Source organism: Grampus griseus (genome assembly GCF_964374135.1).
Source record: "Grampus griseus genome assembly, chromosome: 2".
NCBI lineage: Eukaryota > Metazoa > Chordata > Mammalia > Artiodactyla > Delphinidae > Grampus > Grampus griseus.
The window spans coordinates 176,227,379-176,255,349 of record NC_139018.1 but is presented as its reverse complement, the minus strand read 5'-3'; the positions used below and the strand labels follow the sequence as shown (position 1 = coordinate 176,255,349).

At 41.6% G+C, this 27,971-nt stretch overlaps 1 protein-coding gene across 2 annotated transcripts in view; it reads right to left on the bottom strand.

Annotated features, from left to right (window-relative positions):
- The window catches only part of MPP7 (MAGUK p55 scaffold protein 7), a 278,434-nt gene that overhangs the window by 67,155 nt on the left and 183,308 nt on the right, over positions 1-27,971 (bottom strand). For both annotated transcript variants that reach the window (XM_082649281.1, XM_082649280.1), the window contains exons 6-11: positions 26,566-26,697; positions 18,515-18,596; positions 17,909-17,994; positions 14,338-14,412; positions 13,965-14,161; positions 13,425-13,489 (exon numbers count right to left, since the gene is read on the bottom strand). In XM_082649281.1, coding sequence (XP_082505407.1) covers positions 13,425-13,489; positions 13,965-14,161; positions 14,338-14,412; positions 17,909-17,994; positions 18,515-18,596; positions 26,566-26,697 — 637 coding nt within the window. The remainder of the gene's footprint in view (positions 1-13,424; positions 13,490-13,964; positions 14,162-14,337; positions 14,413-17,908; positions 17,995-18,514; positions 18,597-26,565; positions 26,698-27,971) is intronic.

The window sequence follows — 27,971 nt, the reverse complement described above, 5'->3', positions numbered from 1 at the left end:
GCCATGGGAAACTGCTGACATTCTAATGCCTTCTGACCTACAAAAAACAGCAATTTCACACGCTTCAACCTAACGTACATATTACTTTGATAAAAATATAAATTAAAAATTTTTAATAATTTTGGTGTGGGGAATACAAACGAAAACTCAGAAGACAAAGGAAAGAATTCACAGATTTGACTGTGCAAAAATTAAAATGTCTACACGATGATAAACTTGGCCTTTAAAAAAGGTAAAATGCGGGCTTGCCTGGTGGCGCAGTGGTTGAGAGTCCGCCTGCCGATGCGGGGGACACGGGTTCGTGCCCCGGTCCGGGAAGATCCCACATGCCGCGGAGCAGCTGGGCCCGTAAGCCATGGCCGCTGGGCCTGCACGTCCGGAGCCTGTGCTCCGCAACGGGAGAGGTCACAACAGTGAGAGGCCCGCGTACCGCCAAAAAAAAAAAAAAAAAAAAAGAAAAAAGGTAAAATGCAACCAAAAGACCAGAAGAAAATGCACACGGCAGAGAGAGGGTTAATATTCATGATAGAGAAAGGGCTCGTCACATTAACAGGAGGCTGACAAAGAACCTGATAGAAAAAAATAGGTAGAGATAGGATTATTCAAGGGAAAAAAAGAAGAAAAGCTAATAAAAAGCCACAGTACTGCATTAAGTCACTATATTTAAAGGTGTTTAACAAATAATACTTTTACCAAAAAACAGCTTTGTCACAAATGTTAGCGTGCTGCTATGACATTGCTTCTAAAAATGCACAAAAATCTGTAGCATGTTGAGGGTTTGGCTTCTGAGGGGGAAAAACAATTCCACAGAACAGTCCATTTGCTCAGTCTATTTGTAACAAAGTAACTCTTTAATACTACAAAAGATATCCAGAAAACTACCATCAAACTTGTGTATTCTGAAAAAGAAACAATTTTCGATCTGTGGCTGTTAGTTGAAGGGCTTCCTTAAAAGAAAAATCTTTTATCAGAAACACTATTAATTTCTGTATCCTATTATGTCATATCTTTTTTTTAAATAAACTTTTTTAAAAAATTAATTTATTTATAGCTGCATTAGGTCTTCATTGCTGCACACGTGCTTTCTCTAGTTGCAGCGAGCGGGGGCTACTCTTCGTTGCAGTGCGCGGGCTTCTCATTGCGGTGGCTTCTCTTGTTGAGGAGCATGGGCTCTAGGTGCACGGGCTTCGGTAGTTGAGGCGCGCGGGCTCAGTAGTTGTGGCTCACGGGCTCAGTGGATCCACGGCCTGTGGGATCTTCCTGGACCGGGGCTCGAACCCATGTCCCCTGCACTGGCAGGCGGATTCTTAACCACTGCGCCACCAGGGAAGCCCCATATGTTTTAATACAAAGTCATCTTACTGTATGCTTCTCTTCTCAGATATCTGACCTCAGCTGTACCTAAATGAACCTCTAGGTGCCTTGAATCTGCGGATCTCTTGCTGCACATGTATCAGAACAAGCATTTAGACCAGAGAGAAAAGATGTCATAATGCACATCTGCTAAAACATGTCGACCATGCTTTCCTCTTGGCCACAGTCAGGTATGGAAAGGAAAACTCATTTCCAAGACCAGGAGCTGAATGGAGTCGATAGCGAGGCTCTATAATCCAGAGTTTGCAAAATCCAAAAGCCAACAGAAGCTAGACGGCAGAAAAATCTTCAATTGCATGCTGTCAATGCATTTTGTACAACATTACTCCTCCGAAGAACTAGGTGGTCCCATTTTCCCTTAACTGCTCTTTGGTTATTTTTTTTTCGCCACATTTCAGGACAGGGATACAAAGAAATACTTCACGATTAAAGCATCAACACGACTGCCGGGGAGTGCTGGGGGACCCCTGTCTCAGTGCTGGCCAGCCCACGGAGCGGCAGGGCCGTGTTCATTTAAGGGGTCCCTTGTAACTCAGCCCCAGCTAATTCTTAACACTGCGAAATGAAGGCCTAGTTTGGTCAAATCTTTTGTCAAAGGAGCCAGAAACTTTTACATGAAATTTCTCATATTTGTGGGTCTAACAAAAATATATCCTTCGCCTAAACACAGCCTGAAGACTGTCTCTGAGCTCCCCAGGCTGATTCCAATTATTACATGACCATGGTATTCCCATTCTACCTGGATGGTGCCCTAGTTTCATCCGTAATTGGGGAGTGCAGAGCGGTGTCTTGGAAGGATGAAGCCCTCTACGTTTTCCAAAGAAATCTTTTCCTGGCACCTGGGGTATCTGCATGGTTCACTTCACCCCCTAATGCCAAACTCCTTAATCTAAGTGATTAAGATCCCATGGTCTTAATTATCCTCAATCTCATCTGCTTTGGGGCTTTGACCAACGAACTAGTTCCTATCTCAGAATTTCAATCCTTTATCATCAGTCCCTCATCTCTGCTACAGAAGCGATCCGATTATCCTCTCCCACTAAATACTCCTAACCCTCGACTACACAAACCACCTTGAACTCAGCTGACCTCTTCCTTCCCCGTCTACTCTTACTTGCAAGGCTTTGGCTCCCAGTACAGTCATTGCTCAGACGCTGCCGGTAACTACGAGTTTCCAGACGCAGTGGCATTTTATCAGAACTCATTCCCTTTGAAGCCCGTCATGCTGACCACCTTTGCTTTCGTACTTCAATTCATATTTGCTGATTAAATATTAATTTTATAAAACTCTACATTCTATAAGAGAGATGTAAATTAAAACCCAGATTTCATTCTTTGGATAAAATTTTATACAAAGAATGAGTGCAAAAACCAGGCAAAACGTTAATAAAATGTGTAAAGTTACTTGGCCTGTCACTGAAGATCTCACGTTATCGAGCGCCATGCTAATTCTGCAGTGCTATCGTCTACACGTCACCCAAACTTAAGTATGCCCTGTGCTCTGCAACAGTCACCTCTGTCCATGCTCTTGCCTCTACCCTCATCCTCTGGTCTAACTGTAATTCCACCTAAACCCCGGCGCCAGTTCTAACATCACCTCTTGTGGGGCTGAGTCCTCACTGCCACAGGCTGCCACAATCATTCCTTCTGAATTACAGCATTTTATGTGACATTCACCAAATAACGCTGCCTTATGCCACAGTTCTTCCCTGGATGGATATATACTTACCATCTAACAGACCAAAGATAAGCCCTGAAAGTTGGGGAGAATAGGTGTCCCTCTTTCTATTTTGGAGAGAGGCAGAAGCTTGCAGTGACGGCCTCTCCCTGTCTGCCAGCTCCCGGCCAGCCCCTCCCACGCTGACCGTGGCCTGGCCACGAGACCTGTTCTGCCCAATGGGCCATCAGAGGATGTGATGTGAGCAGAGGCTTCATAGCACTTACATACTGGAGATGGTTTTCTCTGCTGTTCTCCAGAACCCTGAGACCACCACACGGGTAGCTCACTGGAGGGTGAAGAGCTACGTGGAACAGAAACAAGTTCGCCCAGCTGAGCACTCCTGTCCACCAGACCAACCAGACCCCAGCCAGACAGCCAGACTGCAGCGATTCGCCATGCTGACACAGAGCAGAGCCACCCAGCTGACCACAGAAACAGGAGAATAATAAACGCTTGCTGTTCAAAAGCCACTAAGCTTTCCAAAACGGGAAGGGCGGGGATCAATGGATACACAGAGTATCTGGCACGCTGTACTGTACTGAAATGAGAGAAGAATGATTGAAATTGTAACCTCTCTCTGATCATCCAGTTCTCTCCGTAAATTATAGTTTTTCTAGCCTAAAAATTAGAATACCCTATATTCTACATGGTTTTTTTTTTTTCAATTTGTTTTGTAGAATGAAAAGCTATAGGGCAGCATACTGTAAAAGACACAGTAGGTATTATATCTACATAGATGTACATAGATATACAGATATAGATACAGTAGGTATTATATCGACACAGATGTACATAGATATAGATACAGTAGGTACTATATCGACACAGATGTGGATTTGAAACCAGGACGCACCATGTACTGTCTACGTAAATCCTTTCAGCTTTCTGAGCCTCAGTTTCCTTTTTGTAAAGCGGATAAAATACTCCAATCTCACCGTATAAGAGATAAGATGCACTAAATACCAAATACAGTATCTGGCCCATTTCTTCAATAACCAAGAGATACCATCATCGTGTACATAATACTAATCTGAAAATAAGGAGGTTGAAGGATTTCTCTCTCAAACTGAGTTTCCACACCGCTACCTCTCACTACTGCAGGTGGAGAATCTGTCAGTGTTCGAACGCACGGCAGAGCGCGGAAAGGTCTGAATGGAGAGGAAGATGCTTCTGACGCCTTTAACAGTTTCTGGATATTATGGATTTTGTTTGTAACATCGCTTGGCATCTCCAAACTGGAAAGTTTCCTTCCAAAACAGATGAGCAAGTTAATCATAAGGCTTAATTGTACTGGAAACTGGTCAGTCGATGGTTATTTTGGGAGTGTTATGGGGATAATAAATCATTAGAAAACAGAACCAAAGAGTTATTTAGGAAGACATAAGTTATTCAGAAGCTTTGAATAGTTCACAGCTAACCAGATAATTTAGAAAAGTCCAGATACAACTAATTCAGTAAACGTACTCAGCATATATAGATGCTTTTTCACCCTCTATCAAAAAATATATGATGGTTTACAAAAACAGAGCATCTGGGAAGCTTCCTGAATAATAAACCAAAGCACACACCGACTCCCTTTGTGTCCAACCGATTGAGGCAGTTTAAAATAAAGATTCACGCTACCCCCCGCCGATACCAGAGCATGCTAATGAAAATATGCTAATTTGAGACAAAACATGGCTTTACAGAAAGCAACAGAAAGAAGTCCTCTTCCATGACCAATTGCTCACCTAGATAGGTTCCACTGCTGATACCACCATATTCAGCATCTTCTGGATGGAGAGTAAAAGCAGACAGAACAGAAGCCAAGAAACAAAGCACAACAGTTAGAAGCCCAGCCACAGATGCAAAACAATAAATCACTTCACACAGTCACACAGCACAGCACAGCACAGCCCTCACAACGCTACTCTTAAACATAAAACATTTTGTTTTATATTTAAGTTTACAGTAACATTCTGAAACATCATGCAATTCTTTTTTCAAGCTTCTTTGGAAGCGCCTTTACTGCAGTTCCAAGAAAATTATTAACAGACTTGCCTGATACGTTTATACTTTCACAGTCAAGAAAATTACAACACTTGATCCCAAAGTAAATTTATTTTTGTAAATCAGGCTCTTTGATAATACGTAAAATATAGCACTTATTTTGGCTCACTGGAGTAGACAGAAAGGTTAAAATGAAAATACAGCCTTTCTTTTGATAAAAAGAGAGTCCATGCGGGGAAGGAATAAAGGCACAGGACTTCTATTTTTATTTTGTTTTAAAAAGGATGAACAGATGAAAACATTTTAGAATAAACAATGCGCTATTAATTATTTCCAGGAATTAAATGAATACTGGGTTATGCATATCTTAAAATTTTAATTTAAGTCATGGAGTCCTACTTATTTTAGGCTTCTAATCTTTATATAAGTATACTTCTAAAACTAACAGCACAGACTACAGAAATCAAATAGTTGAGAAGACTCTCCTCACATCCTTATGTAATAATAAGTCTGTCAGTGTATCTGAATAACATTGCTTTCTTCATTCATCTTTATTTGAGACTACTGACAGATAAAAACAACGTACTACATTAGAATACTGTGTATATTTCTGCTATATGAAGCAAAAAAAAAAGTGTACATTTCTTTCAAAAACAAAGTCCAACCATGACTGCTGGTCCTGTAACGTTACGGTGAAAGTTGGGATGTACCATGATCTTTTACAAACTGCTTGCTGTGGTCAACTTAATTCTCTACACACGTGTACTGAACAAAGTTACTAGACTACGCAGGGAAACTTTTATACATGTACCTTTAATTTCCTCTGAGAAGCACACACACAAAAAAAAAGAGGAGAAAAAAAAAAAGAGGATATGATTAAACGTGTAGAAAATACAATTAAAGTAGGAAGAGGTTACATCCAAGGGACAAAAAATCCACCTACCACACTCAACTGTTTCCTCATCTTAGAAAAGCCAAAGGAAAAAAACAAACGTATTTTAAATATTTCAAAGTAATTAGTCAATGAATAAATAGAATTTGTGAAAAACTACATTTTAGACTACATGGTAGTTATGGTCTAAAAATAATGTATACACTTAAGCAGTAAAAACACAAAGTCTTCATATAGCTTATTAAATACCCCAAAGGGGAAAATAACCAGGAACAAAATCAGTATTTTTTTCAAAATGATACCTTCAATAAGGGGATTATATTTATTTTCATGGAACAGTTCTGTTTCTAAACTAATCTGTTTAGAACTGAGGATATTGCATGATGGAAACAGTGAAAAGAAGTAAACATTTTAGAAACAACAAATTTCGCCTTTAAAATGTCTATATATTCTGTAAATTTAACAATATCTTGACAACTGTCAACTTATTACACATATGAAATGAATCAGACAGAACCCTTTCTTTTCATTCTGTCTGTATTACTTGATGAAAGGTATCTTGAGAAGTAATCTGAAATGATTCTTAAGTTACTAATAAGACAACATTTTATGAGTTAGGTTTGACCTAGGAGACACCATCTTCAGTCGAGGGAGGAAAAAGAACTGGAAATTTAACAGAAGCAGATTGTAACCACAAGTCAAGGTAGGAGATATTTTGCTACATGACCTTCCAGAGCGAACAGGACCGATGAGAACAGTTCTCTGCTCACTTCTCCCTTCACACGCAGCACGACAGCCAAAGAAAACACTTAGGAGAAAGTGCACAACAGCCTATGTTTACTTTTCAAATACCTATGGGCCTTCACACTGCATTAGCTCTATTTGGACAGTATTTGCCGAAATGACAAGCAAATCATTATTATTCAGGCTCACAGTATGAGTCACTCAAGTTGTGAGTTTATTTACCCTCATTTCTTAGTAGCTCTGAAATGTCATGTGCATCTAAAACAAATTATTAGAAAACAAACAATGAATGATGTGACACAGGATAGCCAAGCCAGGCATCTAGGTAGAAATAACACAAGCTGTGTTTAAGACTGATCAAGCTGTGACCTCAGACATTTCTGCTGTAAAGTTGAGTGTTGAACAGAGTGTATTTTCTGATAGAGACAGCAGGATAGCTTGAGTACTGCACTCATGATTAAAGACTCAATGTCACATAAAGCAGATGATAAAAGCCATGTCACACACACACACAAATTAAAACACCAAAGCCAATCCACAAAATAAAATCTGTAACTGAAATTACATGTGGTATATGTATATTTCATATTCTAATAAGAGGTCCTAAACAGGCTCCATAAATGGGCAAAAGAGTATTTCCTCCTTGCCGTTCTTAAGTAGGAAGAGAATGGTATTTAGCACGATACCACACACGCAAATATCCAATAGCAAGCACATGCTTAATAGACATCCAGTAGGAAAAACAAAGGGGGAAAATACACAGAGGGTAAGACCTCAGGAGACAGCTGGGATAAGCGGCAGGACTGCCTTTGGTAAGGCACTGCTGCATGGATGTCAAACGCATAAACTTAATTTTCCAACAACTCTATGAGGTCGGAAGTATTATCCCCATCTTACAGATGGGGAATGAGAGGCAGAAAGGGAGGGAGCAGTCGTACGTGGCAAAGCTGGGTTGTGGACCCACGCGGTCTGGCTCCAGGGTCTGAGTTTTGAACTACCATGCTACGCCATCACATCAGAAGTCACTTTTTAATACCTGGAGCTTCAAGCCAGAAAATGCACGTCAGGGGAAAGGTCAACGGAAATAACACATTTCTTTCAAGCTTCCCGACTACTTCCGTCCACCTTCTGCTGCTCCAGCCTCTGGCCCGCCCCGAAACATCAACCTCTCAGGTGTTTCTCTGCCAGGACAGCTGGGGAGGGGCCCTCTCCTCTCCCGGCCACAGCAAGAGTCCATGCTACGTCACCAAGCACGGACGTGCAGGATGTGACAATTATAAAAAGCACAGAGAGAGGCCAAGGTCACGAAGAGAGAGACTTGCCGTCCTCAGAGAAAGGAGTGTGGAGGCTCACATGAAAAGCACTTGATGAGCTCTGCGCACCAGGCAGGAGGGACTTCCCCGGTCACTGGAGGTCACCCCGCATGGGACATGTCTGATACTCCTGACAAGTGGAGAAGCTGGTCTCTATCAGTGGGATAGTCTGGGGGCAAAGTTAGAGCCCCACTCTAGAAACTGCTTTCTCAGACCCCTCACCGCTCAATGCCATCTCCCCTAAAAGGCTGCAGTGATCCATGACCAAAGACCAGATCCCTAACCGCTGATCAACCCTCTTACCTGCATGACGTCGGGTCCCCAGAGACCATACGGCTTAGCACCTCTCAGATGGAAAAGCTAAACACACACCCTGACAGTGTTATCTTTACATAGGTAAGGATATCACAGACGGAACGTAAGCAGCAAGAAACGCCTTGACCTCAACCGTCTCACGGTGTGAACAGTCAGAGGTGCAGTTTACAAGTTAATCCATCTCCACCTCTTTCTACAGGAGCTGCGATCTTCGGCACCTCCCAAAGAGCGTCAGGGGAAAGAAATATTTCCAGTATTTTTAAAACCCCGTATGTTTCTGTTACACATGATCCCACCAATATTAAAAAAATGTTTGACACAGTTTTAGATACAGAAATTTAAGAACATAAGCAATCTATTTGTTCATTTCTGAATTAAATTTATGTGTGAACACAGTAAATAAACATTATCTAAGATGCCAGGAAGAAGGTGCTTATTCAACTTGGAAAGCAGTATTACAACAACCTGTAGAGCAATGATATATATCGTATGCTCAAAAGTCTGGTCTTCCACAACACTGGTGCCACGAAGAATGAATTCACTCTTTTCCTCAACGTTTAAATTCTGTTGTTGGTAGCTTGAGATCTTCAATCCACAAAATACTTGTCTTTGAGTGAATTTGGTGACAGCCTGTTTGAATGGACACCTCTTGCCTGCAGTCACATATTTTCTTTTTTACCCACATGATAACCATCAAAATCGGTTAAAACAAATTCTAAATTATTTTGTGTCTTTACCTTCTAATTTTTAAAAAGCCAATAAATTGTACATTTTTGATTTCTCGTTTATTTATTACTAGAATTCTATTAGAGCTATTTTGTAAAAGAAAATGTCTTCATTAATATTATTCAATCAGCATTATTAGAAATGTTCAGCTATTTATACTTTGATAACTAAAAAAAGGAAACCAAGCACTGTAAGTAAGTATCATACTTGAACATTCTGCAGTAAAATATGGTACATGAATAAGAACTCGATTTAAATATAAGTTACATCGGATTGAAGTTAAAGTTACTGTTTATGCTACTAAGAAGCTAATTCCTAACTTACATACTTATGTTTCAATAGAAAGGGAACAAACAATATTTCAAGTAATCAAAGAAATTCATATTTCTTTTCAAAGGTTAGGTGCTATCATATGGCTTTGTATATGCAACTGAACTGTAACAATAAGCTTTGGCAGGAAAGTCGTAGGGTAAATTCTATCGACACAAGAACTGCAAGCTGCTAAGTGTCTGTCAGGAGAACTGCCCCTACGTGCTGCTTGAGACATGAGCTAGGCGCTTACTTGGGCCCCAAACACGCACCCCGTGTCCTGCCGAGAACAACCTAAACGTTGGTCACAGCGAGGAACACCTCGTTTGAAGAGCCTGTTTTCTGTATGTGCATTAGATACGCCAAGATTCCTAAGGAGAGGAAATAACCAAGCATCAAGGATGAACACCACCCACACTCAGAGTTCTGCATAAGGGTGCCAGTTGAGAAGCCGGAGGAGGTCGGTACTACCACGGCTTCTGACTTTTTAACCATGGAGCCCGGACCCAGAGCTATGGCACAAATATAAAGGCAGAGATAACAGTACTGGGGTGCTCCAGTCCTTTCTGACCTCTGTGTGCACGCTAGCTGAAGCCCTACAGCACCAGAGCCATCTTCCATGAACTTTTCCTCCATGAAGACTTCAGTTATGATGATACACTGTGAATCAAATAAAGAGTAAAATCCTACTAATACAAAAGCAACCAATTTGTCAAAAAAGTTAACTGGCTAATGACCTTTAAGTCATTATTCTAAACTCATTGCTTAACCAATATCTTCCTAGGTTTTAAGAGCACTTGTGAAATTTAGTGCAGAAAACTTTTATCAACATGAGTATTTTTCATAAATTTATAAACACCAACATGAGAGAATTATTCTTCTTTTAGAAATTTTATATTAAATCAGAAATTTTCTTAAAACCTATTCCATGACTATTCAATGTAATTAAATAGATCGATTATAAAATATATACAGATTTTTTTCAATAAAATAAAATATAAAAATAAAGGATTTTATATCAACTTTCTGCTTTTCTTCATAGTATTATTCTGTAATTTAGCAAAGGGCATGATAACATATGTCCTATTCCAGAAACCTAAGTACCAAAGGTTGAAGTCCAGGAGGTGTTGAGTCAGATGGTCTTTATAAGATTTAGTTACATTAAAAAAAAAATCACTTTCAGATACACAGGTTACAAAACCAAGTGCTTTTAAATACTTATAAAAATGTTCAGAGCCAGAGACTTCCTTGGCAGTCCGGTCATTAAGACTCCGCGCTTCCAATGCAACGGGCACGGGTTTGATCCCTGGTCAGGGAACTAAGGTCCCCCCACGTGCCACGCAGTGAGGCCAAATGAATAAATTTAAAAAATAAATAAATAAATGTTCAGATCCAGTGCAATGATTTTTGTATAACTTTTGAGTTCAGGGGTTTATGAGACAACATTCAAAGAATTTTAAATGAAATTTCAATTTTTTGAGAAGAAAGACAGTGGCCTTTTATTTAATTTTCACGGAAGTATACGGTCTCTCTGAATGAGGCTGTATTTACTACACGCTGTATTTACTTTGGATAATATCGATCAGATTTATTTTTTTGTTTAAAAGTAAAGAACATCTACCTCTGAGAACAAACAATGCATCTCCCAGTGAATCAAAATCTAGGTTAAAAATAGAGAGAAGAAAAGGAAGAAAGGGTGAAAGGACGACCACGTTCCGTAAAGACAAGCCCTGAAACTCAAACACCAGAGTATTAACATATAAAAGAAATTATGTAAATTCATATTAGGGAAATGCAAATCAAAACTACAATGAGGTGTCACTTCACACTGGTTAGAACGGACATCATCAGAAAATCTACAAACAACAAATGCTGGAGAGGGTGTGGAGATAAGGGAACCCTCTTGTACTGTCGGAGGGAATGTATATTGATACAGCCACTATGGAGAACAGTATGGAGGTTCCTTAAAAAACTAAAGATAGAACTACCATATGACCCAGCAATACCACTACTGGGCATATACCCTGAGAAAACCATAATTCAAAAAGACACATGCACCCCAATGTTCACTGCAGCACTATTTACAACAGCCAGGTCTGGAAGCAACCTACGTGCCCATCAACAGACAAACGGATAAAGAAGACGCAGCACATATATACAATGGAATATTACTCAGCTACGAAAAGGAACAAAACTGGGTCATTTGTAGAGACGTGGATGGACCTACAGACTGTCATACAGAGTGAAGTAAGTCAGAAAGAGAAAAACAAATATCGTATATTAACGCATATATGTGGAATCTAGGAAAATGGTACAGATGAACTGGTTTGTAAGGCAGAATTAGAGACACAGATGTAGAGAACAAACAATATGGACACCAGGCGGGGAAAGAGGGGTTCGGTGGTGGGGCGGTGGGATGAACTGGGAGATTGGGATCGACGTGTAGACACTGATGTGTATAAAATAGATCACTAGTAAGAACCTGCTATATAAAAAAATTAAATTAAATTAAAAAAAAAGGAATTATGTAAAGACAAAATAGCCTCCATTACAATTAGAGCTCTACGCGCGCGCGCGCACACACACACACACACACACACACACACACACACTCACACACACACTCACTCACACACACACACACACACACACATTTATCCTGAAACCAGTTTGGGGAGAGCTATTAAGAAGACAATCTCTCTACTTTGCACAGTTCTTTAAAACAAAAAAAATACATCAAAAATTTTAAGTAAGTGAAAATTCATAATTATAACCAATTACACATTTCTAAGTTGCCTAAAACTCAAGCAAATTAGAGTATGGATTCAGATTCGAGTAGAATCCCATTTATTTCATTTTCAAGTTAGACACATTTCATCCCCCATGCACCAAATGTATAAGCAACGTGCAGGCCCCCAAATGTATAAAACCCTCAGAGAGCAGGTCAGGTAGAGGCCGCAGAGCTCCCTTCCACTGGATGAGCTGCCAGTGAAAATGCTTCACACTTAAGAACAATGCAACATTCTGGTTAAACTTGAAGCTTTCGATGTCGCGGGACACGTGGCATTCTACGACAAGTGTTTTTTCCTTCTGCCCAGACTTAACAGAGCAAGAACAAGCAGGCTTTTGAGTCAGTGCTCTGCTTGAAGCTTGCTTGTGAGATTTATACTCGACTGCAGTTTGGCTCCCTTATAACGTGATTCCTGGGCTCTAGGCTTCTACGAACTGACAGAAATAACAGGAGATGGGAAAAAATGCAACGATACTAAAAACAGATGTTGGTGTGAAATTCCAGGACCATTTATTTGCTTATTTCACCTTTTAACGTACAATTTCTATGCTGAAAACAAAAGGGCTTTTTTTTTTTTTTAACTCTTAAACTACCTAGAACCATGAAGCAGAGAAGATAAAGTAGGATGGGGACTCACAAGAGGTGGGAGGTGAGAAGTAAAGAGAATCTGAGAGAAGGCTGGGTTAAAAGAAAAACCATTCTTTTCCAGTAATCCTACATCATCGTTTTTCTTATTCCTGTTTTCTTTTAATCTAGTTTGGTAATAACTCTGAACAGACCGGGTGAAGGTCAGAGTTACTGTGATGTCAAAATAAGCAAGGAAGAAAGCAGAACAAGAATGACTGTTTTAGGCACAATTGCTTTTGTGCCCTAGAAAGTGATGGATTTTTTTCCTCCAATCTTTACCGAGAAAAATCTTATCCAAACCTCCTAGCTTTAGAGAAATCAGAGTTGCCTTTTAGGTTACATTATAAAATACCTAAATTCAGAATCAAAGAGAGCTGTAGTTATTAGCTTTCTTCTTACAGAGTGAGTCATGGGTTTATTATAAACAACCCCAAACACCCCTTTCTTCAAAAGATTCACTTTCCTGTTCCCACTATGAATTTGTTCCTTGTTGGTTCTTGTGAAATGATGATCCAAACGCTATCACAGGTAACAGGACCTCTTATTCTACCACAAACACCTGCTGTCACAGTCAAAAGTAAACAGCAAGACTTAGTTACTCTGCATTCTGATTAACAAACTTACATGATTTCCTGTTGGAAACTTGCAGGGGCTGGACTAATATTTCTGGTCGTCTCAGAGCCAATCTCCTGGGGGAAAAGAAGGTCAATATGCCTATCAATTTTCAGTACAGATCCAAGATTAACATAACACCAAAATATTAAAAGCCTTAAGAAAAAAATGGAACGTTGGAGGAAAAAATGAACACAATGCAATCTACTCAAATTAAGAAATAAATCCTCTACTTTCAAATTTTCATAAATTCTCCCCACTCTGAAATCACTCTTCTTTATTTTTCCATCTTTCACATCAATACAGTTTCAGATATTCATGTGCTATTTTCCATTTGTTTCGTAACAAAAACTGAATATGACCTGAGAGTGTCATATTATTTTTGGTCATTATTCATGCTTCGTTAGACAAAACAGAAACCCAAACCTGAGGGATAAGGAATTCTAAGGCAAGGTTTTAGTGCTTCTTCTATCACAAGTATGCTGGAATGGTACTTTGCAGAGAACAAAAGGTCAGCTGAAGACAGGCCATGATTCTGTGCCAGGAACTCACCTTTCCTGGAAATGCTTTGAGGGAATCAAGCCTGCTCTGGGATTGGCATCTCCTTCGTGCTTCGCCTGCCACCATGTTGCATCATCCTGGCTCATAATCTGAAGAATATCTCCCTTTTTGAAAGAAAGCCCAGCTTCCTTACATGGAATTGCTTTATCCTCATTAGGGTCATAGTCAAAGAGGGCTTTGATAAACATCTGGAAGAAAGTTCCGTTTCAGATGCATAAGTATAAAAAATAAATGTGAATGGCCGACATTCTTCCAACTCTGATTGATTTAAGAAATAGAATATTAAGATAAACTTGTTGTGTTCCATTTAGTAAATGGAACAACACTGGTTCCCACAAAAAAAAGGTTTCTGAGGAATGGTTACCTTGCCCTCCTTTGATGGTGTGTCCTCCTTGATGCTGGGTATAATCTTGAATGTGATTGCGCCCTGAGACTGAGCCTGATGTCAGAGGAAAGAAAGAGTTATAAGAAGACCGCTGGAGCCAAGGAGGAAGAAAGTCAAATAGGCAGAAAATGAAACGATTCTAAAAATTTACAAGCTTGGGGTTTCTACTCTTAGACAGAACAAACCGAGGAAACTATTTTTGTAGAAATTCCTGTAACGTGAGAGGCACTAAAGTTTGTCAAATAAGTTAAAAAACATTAACCACTAAACCACTTTTACCTCTTGTGCACTTTTAAAATGCCGATGAATGTATTACCATCCACGTTGAGTTATTTCAAAACAGAAAGAATATGCACAGTGCCTTAAACAGGATTAAATGGCAAGAACAGACCGTGTGCAAGGTTCAGACCGCTGCATCTAAGGCTCAGCAGCCAGGTTTCAGGGACAAAATTCCTACAACTACCAGTAATGTGGCTATAAATACATGATTCAATTAGTTGCGATGCTCATCAGAAAAATAATGAAAAACACTCATCTCTATTATATTCTGGTTAGTAAGAGAAGTACCAAATGTAGCAGATTAATTAAAAGATGAAAAGATTGTCCATTCTAATTTAATTAAAGCAAGCAACAATACCCCAAATTCTTTGCTGACTACCTCAGACAAGGGTAGGTCTTCCTATCAGGGACCTGCTGTGGAGCACAGGGAACTCTACTCAATATTGTGTAATAACCTACAATGGAAAAGAAGCTGAAAAAGGATATACACATGTATATACGTGTGTGTGTGTGTGTGTGTGTGTGTAACTGAATCACTTTGCTGTACACCTGAAACTAACACGACATTGCAAAGTAACTATACTTCAAAAAAATTGTTTTTAAATAGTAGGTCTGCCTGTAACACACCCTTACGTCATTCTTTCTCTCTTTTTAGCATTTGTCATAACCATATCTATGTAATTACTTACACAATTATTTCTTAATGTCTGTTACCCTCACTAAATGGTAAGCTCTGTGAAAGCACTAAGTACGTATTTAGGAGGACAGGCGGACAGGGAGGAAAGGCGAGAGGGGGAGGGGCGGTGGACCTCCCTGAGGCTCTCGCTATCAGTGTGTGCTGGTGGCCAGGACTCCATTTTGTTAAGAAGGCCCTGATTGATACCGTCTGCCGGTTTCCATGGTGTGAATACTTCCATCACAGCCAGTTTCAATGTAGCAGCATGAAGTCACTGAAAGCCAGGATGGGAAAAGCTGCACTGAACCAGCTTCTGTCAGCATATGGAAGCAGCTCCAGTGCAGCAGAGACTCACATAAAATGGGGGTTTAATAGTAGAAATATCAGAATTTTATAAAGGAGTGATTTCAAAATGGTAATATCACTGTTACTGCTTATCATAGAAGTAACTCACTAACCTTATTAAGAATTTATATAATACTAAATTGCATAAGTAGAAAGAAAGGAAGTCTTCCCTATAATCCCTTCCCCTTCTTCTAGTTTGTGTGTGTGTGTTTTAATGCAGGTGTCCCCGACCCCCGGGCCATGGACCGTAACAGTCCGTGGCCTGTTAGGAACCGGGCCGCACAGCAGGAGGCGAGGGGCGGTTGAGCGAGCGAAGCTGCATCTGTATTTACAGCCGCTCCCCGTCGCTTTCCTTACCACCTGAGCTCCGCCTCCTGTCAGATCAGCGGCGGCATTAGATGCTCACGGGAGCGCAAACCCTACCGTGAACCGCACACGTGAGGGATCCAGGCTGCGTGCTCCTTATGAGAATCTAATGCCTGATGATCTGAGGTGGAGCTGAGGCGGTGATGCCAGCACTGGGGAGCGGCTGCAGATACAGGTCATCATTAGCAGAGAGGTTTGACTGCACAGAGACCATCATAAATCAATTGCTTGCAGACTCATAACAAAACCCTATCGGTGAGTGGCAAGTGAAAACAAGCTCCCGCTGATTCTGTATTATGGAGACTTGTATAATTATTTCATTATATATCACAATGTAATAATAACAGAAACAAAGTGCACAATAAATGTAATGCGCTCGAATCATCCCGAAACCTTCCCCCACCCCCCTGCGGTCCATGGAAAAACTGTCTTCCACGAAACCAGCCCCTGGTGCCGAAAAGGCTGGGGACCGCTGTTTTAACGTATGTAAAGCCCTTAGAACAGTATCATTAAGGGCTCAATCAATGTAAGCAATTACTAGTATTACTATTATTACTAAGTCATATGGGTCTATCAGCCATTGTGAATGCTTCATAGTAATCCATCACGTGAATGAATAATCAATTCAACCTTCTTGACAGTTTCTAAATATTTTTAAAGTATCTTGTTTATACACATTTGAAATTATTTCCTTTGGATTAATTTGCAACAGCTGAATTTCTTGATTAAGGAGTAAGCACATTTAAAATGGACAGTTTCAGAGAGCCATCTCAAAAGGTTCTATTAGTTTACCCTGTACCAAAAAAGGCATATAAACATATCTATTCCCTTATAATCCGGCTAACTCTGGGCATTACCGAGCTTTTAAATAACCACCAATCCAATATGTTTCAGACATCGTGTCTCCTTTTGTAATTCTCTGTACATACACTTTGCTGATTTTTCTGTAACCGTTTCTTTCTTAATGATTTTTAAGAACTCTCTATATCCATTAAAATATGAGCCTTCTATCATATAAATTGAAAATATTTTGCCTACGATCTCATTTGTCTTTTAAATTTTATGTACAGCATCTTTTACTGTAGAAAAAGTTTTCAATTCTAGTCATCACGTCAGTTATTTTTCTATTTGAATTTCACATCAAGGTTAAAAAAACCTTTCTCTACTTTTTAAAAAACTTACTTGATTTGAGGGGATTTATTTTTGTGTGAGTTGTAAAATAAGGACTATTTTTTCTAACTGAATAATCAATTAATCCAATACCATTTATGAAATGATCTCACTGCTTTCACACTGATTTAAAATGCCATCTTAATCATACACTACATTTTCATATATACTGAGGTCTATTTTGAGATACTAAACTCTCTATAGGTTAATAAAATGTTTTCATATGTAACAGGGACAGTCTCCCTTTATTCTATCCTTACAAATGAACTTGAGAATTTATATTGCCAAGGCTTATAATAATTTCATTTCGTTTTAGATTTCATAAGACATCTAAGTTAGTTTCACTTTTTTATATACCCGGAAAGCATAGCCCCTAGAGACAGAGATAAAAGCATCCTCAACAACAGAGTACGTGCCATGTATTAAGGACCTAATCTGAGATGGGCCCTGTCAAACTCGTGATCTACATTGGCTCATTTAACGCTCCAGACACTCCAGTGAGAGAGTTACCACTTCTTATTCTCATTCTGTAGATGAAAACAGGGCGGAAATAAAGAGATTAAGGTGTTTTCCAAGGACATAAGGGGGATTAAGTAACAGCGCTGGATCCAAACCCTGGACTATTAAATCCAAATCCTGTGTTCACAACCAGGTCTGAAATACAGTGATTCAACCTCATTTTCACTGCAGTTTTTAAGTAAATGTTCAGCTTACCAAGATCTGAATGATTTCCTCAGGGCTTTTATCCTCGACAGGTATCCCATTCACTTCCCGAAGTTCATCGCCAACGTGAATAAGACCTGAGAAATCGCAAATTCAGAAAGTAAGCAGTGTTACGTACAAAAGAAGCGGTGGTTTGCAGTGTGCCCATCCTGAAAGCACCGTGTGGTACCCTCAGTGCACATCCCAGGCCTCTGAGCTTTCAGAGGCTGCGGCTCCAGCCTCGCCCAGGCCGTAACATCACAACGCTGCCAAAGCAACAGCAGAGGCATCTCAGTCTTTTTCTAGAGATGCACATTACTTTCATTTTAAGATAAATTTTTAAAAGGCTGTGTGCTTTCAGTAGTACTTTTCAAATCAGAAACACTGAACTAAGTCTTAATATAACCTTGGAAGCCTATATAAGCTAAGACCGTAAAGTATTCTAGAATGAAATTTACCATCTAAATAGGTTCCCACATTTTAACACAGAGTACGATATCTTATTACTGTTTTGTTGTATTGTATCAAAAGACTGTTATCCTCTTAGCTACATCCCGGAAATGTGACACACAAAATCCACGCGCCCCGTCCACGCCCGCCTAACGTTCAAACTCTCACCACTTCTGTCTGCAGCTCCTCCTCTCATGATTCTGGCCACAACCACGGCCCCGGTGGGCTCATCTTTCTTAATGGTAGCTCCCTTTTAAGGAAAAAAATAGTATCTGTGGGTAAATGTGTGTACTGGGTGGTAGGAAAGAAATAAGGACAGAAATAAGGACATTCATCTGGAAAAAGTAAAAACGCTACAAAAAGTAAAGGAAGGGGGAACAGAAGTCGTGCCATTTGCTCACAAATACTTATCACTAGACACACAACTCTCTACCACACAGATCGTCTAAGGTTTTCAGCACAAAGACTTCTGAAACCTTTAATCTCCTCAGTACTATGCAAAATGTACAAATAGCTTCTTTCCGTTGTAATACCTTGTATCTGAATACTATTTGCTTTTACCCTTTTAGAGCGCTTCCTCATTTCAGTTTATCTTTACAATACCCTGTGAGAAGGTAGACTAAACAGAGAAGGTGAAGTGAAGAGAAAAAAGATTATATAAACTAGAAAACTAAAACCCAGATCACCTGACCTTTAGTTCAGTGATCCTTCTGTTACACTATTACATTACAGTAAAGGAACTCAGCAGTGATAATAAAGAAAGTGGGGGGGGGGGGAAATCTGTTACTCCGAGGTTTTTATGTAACAGGACTGCACCTAGGTACAAATGGAACTAACATTTTGGCGTGAGATTAGGAAACAGTTTCAAAAAGAACCCAGAAATTCTTTACTTATGCATGTTCAGAAGCACATTAACTGCATGCTGTTCGTCAGAACATCAGGTACACACGGTTACTCTGAACGCCTTTTCATGACTTTGCTTCCAAGAAACTGGCAGTGGTTTAGACGGGCCACCAACATCACACCACGCGCTGAAGAGGTGCACGTGAGGTGGAGGCAGGGCGCACCCCCAAGAAGGTGGAATTCTTCTCGCGTTCGCCAATAAACACGTGTACAGCATTACCAAATAGATATGGAAACAAAATTAGGAATCCATTTGTAGTAAGTGCTTTCTATATGACGTTTTATTTTGTACATGACAGCTATCAAATACATATCTAATAGCAAAAAAATTAAATAATTAAGTGTTACGATAATTTTGTGGCATTTTTCCTCACCTACGCATGCATTCAAGGCCGAAGACTTGAATGGGTATCTCTCCATGGTCATAAACCTTAGACTCTTCAATTACTGGTATTTTCTGCTTTTAAACAAATAACTTGTAGCCAAGATGACTGGAAATGTAATATCCTTAATAGAACTAATTAGTGTAATTAGATCGACTTTCACTTTCTTTAACAATGTGTCTCAAACTCTCGCACCAAAGTACGCCTAATGTCATAAGGGTCTAGTTATCTAATTTAAGATTACTTATCTGTATTTTATAGATGAGAAATTGAATGCCAAATGGTTATAATTTGCCTGAGATCAGACAACTAGTATGCAGTAACGTCAGAACCTGTCTGAGGCACACTGATGAGAATCGCTTTCGTAACCGCTGCTTTTGCAGATGCAGAGCATCGATTCTCCCCTCCTGGTGTGCGCCTGCTGTACCCCCACGTCAAGTGGTGAAATGGTTCTGGGGCACCTAAGGCTGTGAGAAGACTTGCAGCCAACTTTCTGGAACTCTTGAAATGCTGGCTCTGTGGGAAGTCAGCCACCATGGAAGAGATCACGTGTACAGCCATGCTGTGAGGGGGCCCAAGCCAGCCAGGTGGAGATGCCACTTGTTAAAAGAGATGCCTGACCAGCCCCCAGCTTCCCAGCCACCCAGCCCAGACACCAGTCCTGGGGATGAAGTAACCCTCAGGTGCCTCCAGTCTCAGCCCCTGTCTAACTACGCAGGAGGGACTCTAAGGAAAAACTGCCCACCTGAGCCTGTCAACCTCCAAAACCGAGAGAGATAATATTATTGTTTTAGCTACAAACTTTGGGTGGTGGTTTGTAACACGAAATTAGGTAACAAATGTCCTGCTCCACCTTGGATGACAGTTTTTCAGTATGGAACCATCCAGTCTGCTGTGCTCAGTGAAGTTGATAAATGTTTACTGAGAACCCACTATGTGCCAGCTTCTGGTCTAAGGGTTTCTGACACATTGCTGAAAGAAAAAAGAAACCCAGGCGTTTCTTCCCCCTCATGGAGCTTACATTCTCACAGGGGAGACAGACAACAGACAGAAGATGAAACAATTAGATCTATCCTACAGCACGTTAGAAGGTGGTAAAAACTACGGAGGGGGTAGGGCAGGGAGAGGGAAGACAGCATATGAAGACTCCGCTCTCAACGAAAAGGCTGGAAGGAGATGAAGGAGTTACCCAAAGCGAAAGAACAGGGCAAAATGGACGATCAGAGAAGCACAAAGAAGCCACTGTGTCTGGGGCAACGTAAAAGGGGAGAGAGAAGCAGCAGCAGGTGGGTCAGGGAGTCGGAGCGCGCAGCACTCTGTAGGTCCCCGGGAGGATTCTGGACTGAGCTGCAAAACAAACAGGGAGAACCTGCACAGCGGCAGTGACATGATCCGGAAGGACCCCTCCACCTGCCGTAAGAAGAGAATGAAGGAGGGCTTCCCTGGTGGCGCAGTGGTTGAGAGTCCGCCTGCCGATGCAGGGGACACGGGTTCGTGCCCCGGTCCGGGAGGATCCCACATGCCGCGGAGCGGCTGGGCCCGTGAGCCATGGCCGCTGAGCCTGCGCGTCCGGAGCCTGTGCTCCGCAACGGGAGAGGCCACAACAGTGAGAGGCCCGCGTACCGCAAAAAAAAAAAAAAAGCAAACAAGGAGGCGGCTGTCACAACAATCGAGGGCAAAGATGCTGGAGGCCTGGATCTGACGGTCAGGAAGAGCCGTGAGGAAAAGTGGGCCAGGTGTGTTGGAATATACTGGTAGGGCTGAAAGGATTTCCCAGTGGACCGGAAATGGGATGTGAAAGAAAGAGAGGTATCACAGGTAGACTCTATGGCTCCTGGCTGCATAACTGCAGAGATGGGATTGCCCATCATTGAGAGGGGGAACCACAGGGCTGGACCAGACTGTCTACTTGCAGACACGTGAAGACTGAGATGCCTGCCACGTCCAAATGGAGACACTGGGCAGACGGATGGACGTGCAAATTTAAAGATCGGACGAAAGGTCCGGAAGGAAAAGGGGCCTGGGGGTCCCTGGCACATAAATGGTTTTTAAAGCCAGGGGCTGAAAGAAATCACTTCCAGGGTGTGCGGAGGGAGAAAAGCACTCCAACACTTACAGGACTTGTTATAGGTGCTGAAATATACTTACCTATGGCTACAGATAGGACCTTGAAATAGACATGCTTGCTCTCTGCTGATTCTACCTCCCCGTGCAGGGTAAACCATGGACCTGAGAAACGGTCTCTCACTTTCTACAGGATACCAGCACTTGACTCAATCTTCTTTTTGATCCCTACATTCTTTTTTTTTTTTGCGGTACACGGGCCACTCACTGTTGTGGCCTCTCCCGTTGCAGAGCACAGGCTCCGGACGTGCAGGCTCAGTGGCCATGGCTCACGGGCCCAGCCGCTCCGCGGCATGTGGGGTCTTCCCGGACCGGGGCACGAACCCGTGTCCCCTGCATCGACAGGCGGACTCTCAACCACTGCGCCACCAGGGAAGCCCTGATCCCTACATTCTTGAACACTTTCTATTTCCACATTGCTTTCCAAACCCTTATTATCACAATTCCTTGATGTATTCCTAGGGCAACGTACTAGAAATAAGATCAAAACCCAGTAACACAGAGCACGTTTCATGTGATACTGCACAAAAGTCGACATTCTGACGGTACAGTCTGAGATGAAATATAAATTAAAATGGAAGCTAATGTTTTAATACTTACAAATTTTTTCCATAATTATTTTAAATTTATTCTATGTGATTTTGATGACAGAGTGTAGACAGCTTTAGGCTAGACTGAGAAGTTAACATTCTGGTTAGACTTTTCTTGTTACTTCTGTAAAATGGTTTAGAAACAAGAAGCATTAAGACGCAAATAAAAACGGTCCCTCAGAGACCACTGCCAACGCCCTACGGCCTCCTTAGAGAGGCGGCACGGTCAATTCCAGGTCGGACTTCTGAAACAAGGGCTTTCGTGTACGGCTGACCAAACCCTGGCGTCAAGAAGGCCTGCGACACGTTTTACAACCTATTTGATTCCCAGGCCCGACCTGAAGCTACGACGTGGACTCCTGGGGGCAGAGGCCCTACAGTCTGCGTCTGAAGTAAGCGTCTCAGGTAACCCTACTAATACCAGAGTCTGAGAACCCCTGTTCTAAAAGAAGTAAAAGGAAAATCCATGCAAGAAACACTGAAAATTAAGGCTCATAGCCCACACATTCACTAAGAGAATTTCATTTTCTTCAGCCGGTCTAAAAATTACTCTTCTGGATATAACAGGTATAAACTGCTCCGAACTCACAGGGAGGGAGAACAGCCCTGTTCCTTGCGACCTGACCAGTTCCCTTGTCCCCTTCTCGCAATTCTTTCATCCATCCCTCCCCTCAAACTATCACCCCTGCTCCTTTCCATTCCCAAATACCGACATGGTCTGTGTTCACTGCCTCTCCCCCAGGAAACCATGCTCCCTGTAAATCTAGCTGTCAGCTAGCTTCTACCTGATCATTCTGGGTCACGTTCATTTGATGCCGGCATGATGCAAAGAACCTAACACAGCATTTCGAACACATCAGATGTCAGTGGTGTTCCAAACACTCACACAAGAAAGAGGCTTATCTCCTGATTTCTGATCAGGAGCCGGAGGCTGCAATACATGACTTGCTGCTACAAGGATGCAGAGCAAACCTCCCCTGAGGTCACCTAATGCAAGCTCGGCGCTTATTTCGGCACATTATCCCTCGGTCTGACAACAAAATCACATTCTGAACCATTTGCCAGCTCCTGACCATCCGTCCACGTGCTAGAATTTCACGTCAGCCTGGCTTCCCTCACTTGAGGATTTCTGAGTCTTACTACTCAGACCCATTCTCCCAAAGATGCCTTAGACTCTATATTTTCTCTTGGTCTTTGCTTCCCCTGGACCCCCTTCGGCAGCTGTGGCTTTTCCAATGATCTCCCCAAAATGACAGAAGACAATTGACAAATATAAAATGATGAGTTTGTTAAAAATAAATACTTTCCATTTTTCTGGGTCGTGCATTTTTTAAACTATAAATTTATTCACCCAATAATCTTTCTTCACTTTCACAATAATTGTCAAACTAAAGAAAATACAGTAATTACGCATTTGGATGAAGAAAAGTTCAAGACGAGTAATTCTCGCTTGATTCCATGTTCCAGTGTTAAAACAATATTTAAAATCTTAATACTTTTTTCGGGAGTCCCAACAAGTAATTTTGGGAATTTCTTCATCCCAGTTAGAGGTTCTGTTTTCTACATGAAGTTCTTATTTATTTTTAATACATCCCCTTGAACAAAAATCATGCAATCAAATTGTGGCTCACCAGGAAAGCGAAGAGCCAGTGACTGAAATAATTTTTTAAAGTACTCAAAATTACTTTAAATTGCATTAAATACAGAAAATGAAACCTAGAGTTTAAAGAAGTTAACTGCATATGTTGGCAAAAAAAACCTTTGGCTAATTTACTTCTTTTAAAAAATAAATTTATATATTTGTTTGTTTATGGCTGTGTTGGGTCTTTGTTGCCATGTGCAAGCTTCTCATTGCGGTGGCTTCTCTTGTTGCCAAGCACGGGCTCTAGGCTCGTGGGCTTCAGTAGTTGCGGCTCACGGGCTCTAGAGCGCAGGCTCAGTAGTTGTGGTGCACGGACATAGATGCTCTGTGGCATGTGGGATCTTCCCGGACCAGGGCTCGAACCCGTGTCCACTGCATTGGCAGGCAGATTCTTAACCACTGCACCACCAGGGAAGTTCCCCAGTTTCTCATTTTTAAACTATGAATTTAATGTATTATATAAACTATAACAAAAGAGAGCTAATGACCAAGAATTATCACCTCAAAGTTAGGTCTAATTATTTCAGTTGTTACATGCTTGTTATGAGCTAAAGGGTGTGATTTATTCAGTAACAGACTGTGAAAACACAACTTTACATTATTTTATATACTTCATTGAATTTCTTTTTAAATTGAAACTAATTTACAGCAGGTCCAGTTAAATTTTTTGAGAAATCCCCACGCAGTACATGCCTAATTTCTCTGATTAACATCTGAAGATCTTCTTCGATCAGGAAGCACGGAACTTAAATGTTGCTGATGCCTGTTTAAATGTCAGCTCACCAAAGCAACACACCAAAAACCACCACCTCTGGAAAACTATGACTGATCAAACAAATCGTTAGCAATGAATTACTGATCTCCTCAAGATGGCCAGTCTTTGAATTCTCTCTCTAAGAGAGTGAATTTGTCAAAACAGAAACATACTTCTTATTGGCAGATACACAGAACCTACCCAGGATTAGTCACTTTATGGTGACAGGTCCCAGGAGAGCTCTTTCTCCATCTAGTCTGCGTACCATCTACCTGCACGATAAAGACCAAGACATACTTAGGTTACCAGCAGAGAGTTATAACCACAGGCGAAAAGCGTTAGTGTATGATCTAAACCAAACAACCTTAACCAGGGCTACAGGGAGCCTTAGAGCACCCACCGATGAGCTTCGGGGGCTCAAGCATCCTTCTGTGATAAGCAAAGTTATCCGTACATTGTTCTGGGTAAGAGTGTCCAATGTATTTATTAACATACCACAGTTGCCTTTAAACGAAAGAAGAAGATAAAAAGTACCAAAAAGTATAAAGACAGAATGTGGTATAGAAGAAAAAACTAGTGTTTGAAGCAAGAGAGTCAAGTTTAGATCTCAATAGCTGTGCTACTGTGGGTTAAGTTGCTTTAGTTCTTTGAATATCAGTTTCTTAGTCTGTAAAAACCAAAAAATGGTACCAGCTGTGAGGATTAACTATAATCAGTATGTAGAGTATATAACACAGTGCCCAGCAACTATTGTATGACCAACCGCCATTTGCCTTAAGAACACAAAAATGTTTTAACTGGAATAAATGGGCCACAACACATTTAAAGCCAACTGCTAGGCTGTGACATTTACCTTCCTTTTGAATATAGTTTCATATGGATACACTCTGTACTCATTTCCTATTGCTGCTGTGAACAAATGTCCACAAACTTAGTGGCTTCCTAGAACACAAATTCATTATCTTACAGGTCTGGAGGTATCGATAGGAAGGCAAAAATGGGTATTACAGGCCCAAATCAAGGTGCCAGCAGGGCGGCATTGGTCCTGGAGGATCTAGGGAAGAATCTGGTCCTTGCCTGTCCCAGTTTCTAGACACTTCTGGCGTCCCTTGGCTCTCGGCCACATCACTCCCACCCTTGCTTTCACCATCACATCTTTCTGTACCTCTGACCCCCTGCTTCCCTCTTTCCCATTAATGAGAACCCTCGTGACTTGCCGCCTGATGACCCAAGAGACTCTCGCCGTCTCCAGATCCCTAACTACTCATGAAAAGCTCCCTGTGTCTTTTAAGGTAACATATCCACAGGTTCTGAAGATGAGGACACGACATCACCGCGGGCTGGTGCGAGGCATCAGTCGGCCTGCCCCAGACCTTGACATGGTTCAGCACTGTATAAATTCTGGGGCTAAAACAAATGGTTACATCTACATTTTGAAATACCGGATACCTGATTAATTTCTCCTCGTCACTTTAAAATCCATCAGCTTTCTAGAAAAGCCATAAGCCATTATTTTTAGTTGCACTTCTAAATCTCACATCAGCTGTAACTGGTGCACGTTATGCTGTCTTCTATAAATGTCAACAAGTCACATTTTAAAAACTACTCCTATTTATAACCAGAAGAATGCCTGCCATTTTATCTGGCTCCATTTTAATTTCTCTAAATCCCATGCTTTAGGTGTGAATGCTCCATTTATTTCAAAGTTCAGGACACAGAGGAAGTACATTTTAAAGAGAGGAATCAGCGGTATGTGCCCATCAGACGTGGCTTCATCATGGCATCTACTCGTAGCTGAGCATAAAATGTAGCCCAGAACTCACCAGCGGTTCTCGGTTCTTGACCAGACGGATGATTTTCACCGAGTCCTCCTCCTCATCAATATCATCAGGCATAGGAGGCAACACGGGATCATAGTTCTTCAGAGCCACAGTATCGTGCACAGAGAGCAAAGCCTACAAAGTCCAAGGGAAAAAGTGTTACAGTAGTTGGACGTGTTTGGCGTTTTACACTTGACCACAGTATAAGGAAAATCAAACTGACGGTCCAGTCCTGCCACAGCAACCGTAAGAAGGCAACTACTTGGGAAGGAGCCTCTGCAAACGGGGCGAGGGGAAGCTGCAGAGCAACAGAGGCAACCCTACTCGGCCACAGGGTGCGGCAGGCGTCAGCGTAAAGCGTCTGCCAGCGCGAGCGTCCTCCGGTTCATCCGAACAGAAGTGGCAGCTGGGGGGTCGCCGAGGGACTGTTACTTTTGCAAGGAGGGAGAAAAAGGAGGCTACAGATAGACTGCCAATGGGCTGGCAGGTGTCAGGCAACGACGCATGTCTTTTTTTCTCTTTCCTTCTGTTAGCAGAAAACACAAAAAGAACTGCTCAATACAGCTGACTAGTTTTCATTCTTCTGTGATTTTTCTCACTTTTAAATTTTTGATGTAATAGCCGACTGTGTGTATAAAAGAATAAAATGAAAGTATTTCTAGTCATGACGGCTGTGGTGGTGAAACTCCACAGAACGGTCATGTTGTCATTAGAGACCAAAGATGAGAATAACGTGACATGTCACTATACTGGGGGTGGGTGGGTCTAGACTTTTAACTGATGTGTTCCCTAATCGGCAGCACCAGGACGCACCGATTACTCCAGCCAGAGCCTTGAAATCCCCCTTACCTATACCCCCACCCTGTTAAATCTGCTTCCACAGTGTAAGCTAACATGTTATCTTCTCTCCGGTCCAGAGCAGATGGTGGCCAACTGTGCCACCTGTTTTCGTAAGTGAAGCTTTCCTGGAACACAGCCATGCCTGTCCACTGATGTGTGCCTTATGGCGCCTGCCATGCTACAGTGAGAACCTGAGTACAAGCACCAGACATTTTTCCATGAAAAAGCTGGCAGACCCTTGGTCTAGATCATTGATCATCATCTTTCACCTGGAGCATTTTTACCTGGAGCCTTTCATGGTCCACCTGCATTCACCTTGGGCTCGTTTTCACATTCCTGATTCACAGTGTGTCCAGAGTAATTACTTTTTTTTTTTTTTTTTGCAGTACGCGGGCCTCTCACTGTTGCGGCCTCTCCCGTCGCGGAGCACAGGCTGCGGACGCGCAGGCTCAGCGGCCATGGCTCACGGGCCCAGCCACTCCACGGTATGTGGGATCCTCCCGGACTAGGGCACGAACCCGTGTCCCCTGCATCGCAGGCGGACTCTCAACCACTGAGCCACCAGGGAA